The sequence below is a fragment of the Eurosta solidaginis genome, chromosome 4 (assembly GCF_040869045.1).
Source record: "Eurosta solidaginis isolate ZX-2024a chromosome 4, ASM4086904v1, whole genome shotgun sequence".
Taxonomy (NCBI): Eukaryota; Metazoa; Arthropoda; class Insecta; order Diptera; family Tephritidae; genus Eurosta; species Eurosta solidaginis.
In genome coordinates, this window is record NC_090322.1 from 43,441,893 (window position 1) to 43,450,434 (window position 8,542).

Below are 8,542 nucleotides of genomic sequence, written 5' to 3' on the forward strand. Positions count from 1 at the left end.
GTGAAAGTGAATACTTGAGTGCTGTGTTTCAAAAATTATTTAATATTTATTATACGCAAATAAATACTATGCAAAGTAAGTATAAACGCCTCAATTGAGCTTCAATGTATTTAATATAGGGGAACACAATGGGAAACGGAACAACCGAAAAATTCGCTCATCATTTTGCAATATCCTTTTTGTTACTTATATAATATTGTTGTAAATTTTTTCAGTATCTAATTTGAGTCGAAAATGTATCAAATGAAATATTTTATCCGACTACGCAGAAGTATCAAAAAAGGCCTATAACAAATATTGCTTAATATTCGCTAGCTTTATTTGTTGCGACTATCGTAAACAATACTTTCACTGCCACAAACTGAACGACATATGATTCATATTGCTATCGTTTTCAGATACGTTTGCGAGAGTTTTATCCGGTTAATTATAGAGAGATAAGTAAATAAGCAACTAATTATGAGGGCTGTTCGTAAAGAGTCTAAACCAGAGGTCTGCACTCCATAGCACAATTGCGCTCGCTATATATATGTGATCTAGACCCTAGGAGAAGAGTAGTTATGAAACCAACTGAGTGGTTTATAAGCAGTGCCGTCTGGGAAGTGATCAATCAGTTAGACTTTTTTGAGTACGAATACATTTGCATTTATTAATTTCAAAATGTTTTTCTAACTAATTTATATGATTAAGTTTTTACAATGCACACAAAAAAAAATAAAATGTTTGATGAAAGAAAATAAAAGCAACTACTTAAGTTTACTCATCTTTTATGGGACCCGTGCCGTGGTTTTTGACGTTGTGCTCTATTCACTGGCGATAGTACTGAACCTGTTGTGATGGGTAGTGGATTTCGTAAAAATGGTAATGAGCCAGGTGGGAATGGCAGTGAATCTGGTGCACCAGGAATACAAAGTATGCATCCTCCTCCATGTGTTAGCTGCCCACTACCGCCGATGGCATGTGTTGCAGGAGTTGACTTCAGAGATTTATTAGGCATGTGGCCTATTGTAGGATAAAATATAATGAGTGGTATATATGGTAACTGAATGGGTATAGTGTGTGGAGGGCAAGATTGTGGAGTTGGTGCTGTGGTAGGCTTTATCGCTTTCTTCGACGCTGGATTTTCGTAATAAGTTGTCGACGAAGTATATTCGGAAGTGTTTGGTGTTAAAGTAGACTCTGAACTTGATTCTGAAGTTTCGTAATAATTCGTCGACAACGAAGACTCTGTTGATTCAGACGTTGTCGGCGTTATATTGAATTCCGTACTCGACTCAGAAGTTTCATAATAACTTGTCGACAAAGAGGACTTTGTTGATTCTGAAGTAGCCAGTGTTGAGGTAGACCCCGAACTTGATTCTGCGGTTTCGGGATAGTTCGTCGACAACGAAGACTCAGTTGATTCAGACGTTGTCCGCGTTATATTGAATTCCGTACTCGACTCAGAAGTTTCATAACAACTTGTCGACAAAGAGGACTCTGTTGATTCTGAAGTAGTGGGTGTTGAGGTAGACTCCGAACTTGATTCTGAGGTTTCGTAAAAGTTCGTCGACAGGGAAGACTCAGTTGAGTCAGTAGTTGACTCTGAAGAGTAAGAATCTGTGTGAATTGAAGGTTCCGTTGACTCTGAAGTGCTTGATCCTTCAGTGGAACTCTCTTCGGTAGAGCACTCTGTTGTTGACAAGTTATGTGGATGCTTATATGGGTTGGTATTATACGAATTTGTAGACAAAGAAGACTCGGTTGTATCAGAAGTGGTTGGCGTTACAGTAGACTCCGAAGTTGAGTCTGAAATTTCGTAATAATTTGTAGACAAAGAGGACTCTGTTGATTCTGAAGTAGTGGGTGTTGATGGAGACTCCGAACTTGATTCTGAGGTTTCGTAATAGTTCGTCGACAGCGAAGACTCAGTTGAGTCAGTAGTTGACTCTGAAGAGTAAGAATCTGTGTAAATTGAAGATTCCGTTGACTCTTCAGTGGAACTCTCTTCGGTAGAGCACTCTGTTGTTGACAAGTTATGTGGATGCTTATATGGGTTGGTATTATATGAATTTGTAGACAAATAAGACTCGGTTGAATCAGAAGTGGTTGGCGTTAGAGTAAACTCCGAAGTTGAGTCAGAAATTTCGAAATAATTTGTCGACGAGGAAGACTCAGTTGATTCAGATGTTGACTCTGTTGATTCAGATGTACACTCTGTAGTCGTAGAAACGGTGTATATACGCGGCTTCGTTGGTAGGTAGATAAATGTCGTGCTTGGAGCGAAAGTCGATGACTCTGAAGTGCTTGTTGATAAAGTGGAACTTTCTTCTGAAGACCTATTTCTATTTTCTGACATATACGCACCTTTTTTAGGTTTTTGAGATGTAGAAGTGGTGGTTTCATTCTTTAGAAAGAACTCAGTCTCCTCAAAAGGAAGTACAACGATGCGCACGCCTTTATCTGTTGCAGAAAAAAGTAGTAAGTAAAGTTATTTTGTATTTCCTTGAAAAAGTAAAATTAAAATTTCCTTACGTTTATGTGCGCCAACGTGTGTGCCGCCCGTACGGCTGGAATTAACAGTTCCCAAATCTACTGTTATTTCTTGACTGAAGTCCAAAACCTCAGCAGTTTGGTTCGATTTATCGGGCGTACCGAAGCTGCTGTTTTCTAAAGAGCGAGAGGAGAGAGAGAGATGTTGGTTAAAATCAAAAATATCATATTTCTTTTGCTCTCTACTACTTACTCAACTGTCCTGCCAAGGCATGGCTCAACTCTTTGACTAAGCTTATAAGTTCTTCGGGCGCTGTCGTATCGTTCTTGTTTTCCGCTTCGGTAACTGAAATTAGAATGCAAAGATTACAAGAAACTATTTAAAATCATTTGAAAACCACAAGCGGCTGCTTTCACTCACTGGTGCTCCTCCTAGCGGATTCTTGATTTATAATATTTATAGGACCATTACTGTCGCCTTTTGCAGGATTCACGTTTACCACACTAACAAAAGTGTTACTCGTACTATGAATATCTCTACCGGCAATCACTGAAATAGGCATTCGTTTTAATATAGGACTTGATACAAAGAAATCATTATCTGTTCGGCAAAAACTCACCATTATTCGCAGTACCCGCACTGATGATAGCGGTGGCAGCAGCCAATAAAAGCCAAGTTTTTGTGGGTCTCATTATTTACTTCTTGAGACGTTTGATTTTTGAAAAAAAAGAGTATATCAGATTTTGTTGTATCTTCCCCTAGTTCTTCTTTTATACACTCTGCGGTATCTCTCGCTCACTTCCTCAACAACTACCAGTTTTTGTCGTTCTCACCCAGAATGTTTCTCCTTGTCATCAGCAGACTCTCTCTGTTACTCCTTAGGCAACTCCGGAATCTGGCTTTCTATTAGCTGTTACCTTTTTTAGGCTAGACTCCCTGAAAAAGGTGCCAAGAAATCAAAAGGCGTATGAGAAAACTCAGACTTTTGTCGCCCTAAAGCTCAAACTCAATATATCTGAACTATTTTTTTTTTTTTTTAATATATGTGACGCTAAATAGGTTAGTGACTCCAGGCATCTCCCAGAAAACGTCTACTGGAGTATTGATAAAAGTGGAAGGCAAGTTTAAGTGCTCTAGACTGTTTCCGTTAGTTGTAAGCAAACTACTGTATGCCATTCTGCACATTCCAGCCTTAGACCAGGTAGCAAAGAACATAACGTTAACAATTTCCCTATCTGCGCTTCGAGAAAGATCTTGAGGCCACAGTACATGTGGACGGTAGGCGCAAAGGTGCTCAAATGGCGGACGAGGCGATACATGTTTACACAGATGGTCCCAAAGTTGTGGAAAGAGTAGGGTATGTGGTATACTGTGCTGATCCCGAAATAAATAGATCCTACAGGCTGCCGGATTACTGTAGCGTTTTCCAAGCGGAAATATTAGCCGTAACCAAAGCAGTAGAAACCCTGGAAGAGAATAGCTTAATCTGCAACCGTGTTAACTTTTATATTGACAGTCAAGCAACAATTAAGGCAATAATCTCGCATTGCACAGCATCTAAATGAGTGTTAGAGTGTAAGCAGTCTCTGAAGGGTATCGGGACAGGGAGAAGCATACATTTATAATGGGTCACAGGGCATATGGAAATAGATGGGGATGAAGAAGCGGATGAACTAGCAAAATGATCGCATCCCTTGAAGCTTACTCCGTAGATGTCCCAATTAGACTGAGCGAGATTAAGCGAATGCGAGAGTTGCACATGATCGACCAAGCGGGAAAGGCGTGGGTTCAAGCGCGGTGCTGTAACGTGTCGAAGATTATGTGTAAGTCTTACAACCTTAGACTAACAAAGTTGCTTCTATCATTAAAAAAAGAGGTCTGTAGACTCACGACGGGTACTCTGACTGGACGCTGCCTTGTGGGGTCACTTGCCTTTAAATTAGGCTTGGTCTGAGATAGCAGATGTAGGAAGTGCGGGTTGGAGGAGGAAACGATCGAGCACGTTCTTTGCTCGTGCCCTGCACTTGCCAGGCTAAGTCTCCAGCTATTAGGATGATCCAACTGTCAGATCTATAAGCAGGAAGTGGTCCTAGGAATCTTCTCGTATTTGCCAAGAGGACATAAGTCCTGGTTTTTGATAGGGTTTTTCAGTTTGGTCGTTAAAACAAACTTCTGGTAACACTGCGGACTCATTCAGTCTACGTGAGATCCTCATGGACCGGCTAGTTCAACCTAGATGTTGTGAGGTTAAGCAGTTCAACCTAACCTAAGCTAGCTCTTTCTTTTTAATAAAAACCAGACTCCCTGAAGAAAACGCGGAAGAATCAAAACGCGTTTGAGCGAAAATTAAAATGTTTGCGGCCGTAAAACTCCAAATCAATATATCTAGACTCTTTGTTTCCATTTTTTCATATATTTGGTGGCAAATAGGTTGACGACTCTGCGCATCTCCCAGAAAAGGTCTATTGGAATATTGAAAATGGTAGCGAGAAAGCTTAAGTTCCCCTTCTGAAAGTACTTGCAACATCTGAAGAATATTTTGAGCTGTACCCGACTTCCATGTAGTTTAAGGTCTTTACTATTCCTTTTATAACTGAGCGGACGCCTTTGGTTGATTTCTCACTCGTTTGAGTTTTCGTATATATTTTTGCCGTTATTTACGATCTCAAATAAGGCACTGTCAGATTATGAAAAATGGAAAGATATCTAGAAAAATTAGTGGGAGAGGATCTTCACCTCTTTCAACGTCAGCATCGCAAAAGTGGAATTAATGTTTACCCTGGCCTTTTACATTCGACAGCCAACCTCTCTACCCACCTAAATGTAATATATTTGTGCCCCGGAACACAGCAGAGCAAGGCCCCTCCTAGCGAGGCTCGACACCTCCGTACGATATCTGACTCTATCACTTTGGATTCTAATGCCCTTAGGGCGGCGGTCGACAAAGATCGGTGCATTGATGTCTGCAATCGTACTATCCTGGAGCAGTATGTCTGCATATGGCATAAACTTTGGTCTGGAAGACACGGCAAGAGCTAGTTGTAGGTATCTGGTTTAAACTCTGGTATCCTTCAGAACTCTATCCGTTTGTTTTCGAAGGCTTTGCATTAGAACAGAAAGCGACTTTAGAATCTGAGCTGTAAGCTTTATATTACTTTTCTCCCTATGACGTTCGGCTAGCAATCCTTTGATACAAGTAATTTCCCTCCTTTGGGCTTTGTTGAGCTCACAAGAAAACTCTGAGCCATACAATGCTTTGTCATTTTTCCCGCTCCCATTTTTCTCTCTCTCTTTCCCAACATAGTATTCTTTTTGGGTCGCAGAATGCTGGGACTCGACTCCATTAATGAAAAACCCCTTTAGAGTTAAGTGAGACTCCAAGGCACGAACTTACTTTTTACTTTACTCCATTTTTATCGAGCTCGCGCGGTATCTCGTTCAGTGCCTCAACTCTTACTATGGAAGGACATAGTCACATAGCCCATATCTATTTGCATTATTTTGTTTTTAAGCATTTATTGAGTCCATCTGCAAATGTGGTTATCGAATCCGGCCCCTTGGAGAGCTTTGACCGTATGTCTAAGAAGACACCTAGGGTGTAATGCTTGAAGTGAGGTGATTTTCCGTTATTGGTGACCCTTCATGTATACATCTTGCTCTTTAATATATTTGGTCCTGTTGTTATTGATACAATGTTGATGTCCAAGAATTACTTCATAACCCTAAGTATAGAAGATGTGAGACTTATTAGCCTGTAGTCGTCGAAGCTTTCATACGAACGTGTACCCGACTTGGTTAGGAAAATAATTTTTGTTCTCTTCCACCTCTGTGGATATTTTATAGCTCTGTAGACCATTTCCAGCCAGATGACCAGTTACAGTAATAGCTTTTGAAGTGACACCATTAAAGCCAGCCGACTTAAATGGGGAGATGGTGTTGATAGCGAAACTTATCTTATCCCCTTCTATAAAGTCCAGTAAACCATATGGGGGCTGATAGTGCGTTCTGGGAGATTATTTTACTGATGCTTCATCGCATGCTGGAAAGTGCTCATTATGCGGGTATTCGGTTAATACGCTGCCGACTCCGTCGATACCCTCCCTGACCGCGCTTCTCACGAAGTGGTCGTTGTTGTGACCTTTGAACAGAATTTTAATACTAGTAGGAGTGAATTTGTCTATTTACTCATCTAGCTCTTGCGTGCAGGTGATGTTCCGGCCGACTATTTTTAGTGATGGTTTTTTGAATACTTCTTGGGTTCCTGTAGCGTAGAGTCTGGTAAGATCCAAATCTCATGTGAAAGAATATGAAGCGATTATCAGAATGAGAGGCTTCGCCAGACACTCCCCAGCACCGGGCTTTCTGCTGCTGACACACTTTATTCGGCGGCGTTTATCGGCAGCGCATATATCTAGCAAGCACTATGAAGAAATCTGGCACTTAAGAACTCAGGAGCATGACAAAGTCACAGAAACACTCATAAAAAGGAAGGTATTGCCCAGTGAACGCCGTTCTGAAAGACAAATACTCTAAAATCGTAGTTAAGGAAAGCAACTTACCCAGCCAGTGAAACGCGTATCACTTTGGCTCAACTTCGATTTAAATACTGTAATAGGCTAAACTGTTACTTATCCAGAATCGACCGCCACATATCCAATTTGTGAGTGGTCGCACCTATGGATGGGGCAAAGTACTGAAACAACAACAAGAACATACCTTATGTATGCCCCGCTTATAATGTGTCCTCATATTACGCCAACCATCTTCTCTATTGCAATATGGAACCAACGCTTCTAACATACTTATTCCTATTGATCCTATTGATACTGCAAGCCTCTTCGGACTCTCGTTAGAGGTCATTGATGAGAATTAGTGAGTGGTTTCACCTATTGGATGGACAGATTACAGGAAGGTGTACGTCGTATCGGATCTTTATCCGGGAAAGTGCGAGCAACATCGATAGCACTCCCCAAAACTTCGGGGAGTGTTCGTATCATTGAAATAACTACAACAGATCTACGGCTTTTACGCCTTTCACGTTTTCTTAAAATTTGAGAACATAAAACCTATAAGAACGGTGATTCCTCCCAATGTTAGGACCGGAGCTAATAGTGTTTAAATTCGGCATAGGACTGTTCATATTCTTAACACCCCTAAAACTTAGATTATTACAACAAGAACACTCCCAATACCAATATCCGCAGAACACATATTGCAGAGGGTGGGAAACGGAATTTTGCCCTTTTTTACTCAAAATATATTTAAAACACTTCCGCCTACAGGAAAGTCCAGCAATTCGGTAGACATACTTTTCGGTCCAACAATTCCCATAACCCTCTCACATCTTTAATACAAACCTTCTAATATCGGCCTGATCGAAAAGTAGCAGCGGTAGAATTTGAGTGCTACCAATCAATTTATTTTTTTATAAATTAATTTTGAACACTTGTTTTTTGTATAATGAATGTTCTGCCTCACAAATCGGGTTTCACTGATTTTCATTACAAAAATTAATTGCTTTTATTCAAAGCCTCGCGCATATTCGAAGCTCACAATAAAATGCGTTACACGCAGCGGACGTGCTCAAATATTGTCGAGGCAGGAACTCAGAAACCAAAAATTCTAGAAAATTGCAATTTGAAAAATATTTACAAAAATATGTGAATTGTAACAAATATTTCTGTAGTTAAACAAAAACTCACATATTCTAACGATGCTTAAAATAGCAACAAAACTATGTATTCAATTTTTTTTTTTATTTAAGAAATTTTATGTACAAGAATTACAGCGAAAATGTTTACCGGAAGTTACTATTGAACTACAGCAAAGAGTACAAAGCTAAGCCTAGCTTCGAGGTCTGTAAGCCAACTTTATCAATGGGATGACGTTAGAGGACTTCGCTCAAGCGCAAAAGACGGTAATCTGTAATACCAGTTTCATAACATAACAGCGTTCTGTATGCAGGAGCTTATTCGAAGTCGGAATGGCTCCCCGGACTCTATCTGTTGTCATTTTTTCAGGGCTCTCGATCATAAGGGGATAGAAGGTAACGAAAAGGCCTATGAGTTG

General features: G+C 40.2%; 1 protein-coding gene across 2 annotated transcripts; it reads right to left on the reverse strand.

Annotated features, from left to right (window-relative positions):
* Window positions 1–620: 620 nt before the first annotated feature.
* Window positions 621–7,958, reverse strand: LOC137249648 (uncharacterized). 2 transcript variants are annotated; one of them, XM_067781348.1, is made up of 6 exons: window positions 7,831–7,958; window positions 3,093–3,174; window positions 2,894–3,022; window positions 2,726–2,818; window positions 2,515–2,649; window positions 621–2,442 (listed from the first exon to the last, which is right to left on the reverse strand). In XM_067781348.1, exons 2-6 carry the CDS (start codon window positions 3,163–3,165, stop codon window positions 761–763), a joined length of 2,112 nt encoding a protein of 703 aa, XP_067637449.1. In that variant the 5' UTR covers window positions 3,166–3,174; window positions 7,831–7,958; the 3' UTR covers window positions 621–760. The 2 variants fall into 2 exon arrangements, with proteins under 2 accessions (XP_067637449.1, XP_067637448.1); XM_067781347.1 differs by having other exon boundaries at window positions 3,093–3,409.
* Between the last annotated feature and the right edge of the window lie 584 nt (window positions 7,959–8,542).

Bases quoted from the DNA above. Each gene is read 5' to 3' on its own strand.
- LOC137249648 (XM_067781348.1), bottom strand. From the start codon at position 3,165: ATGAGACCCACAAAAACTTGGCTTTTATTGGCTGCTGCCACCGCTATC. The intron at 3,023-3,092 runs GTGAGTTTTTGC...TGCCTATTTCAG, and splicing joins TGCGGGTACTGCGAATAATG to TGATTGCCGGTAGAGATATT. The intron at 2,819-2,893 runs GTGAGTGAAAGC...TTCTAATTTCAG, and splicing joins ATCCGCTAGGAGGAGCACCA to TTACCGAAGCGGAAAACAAG.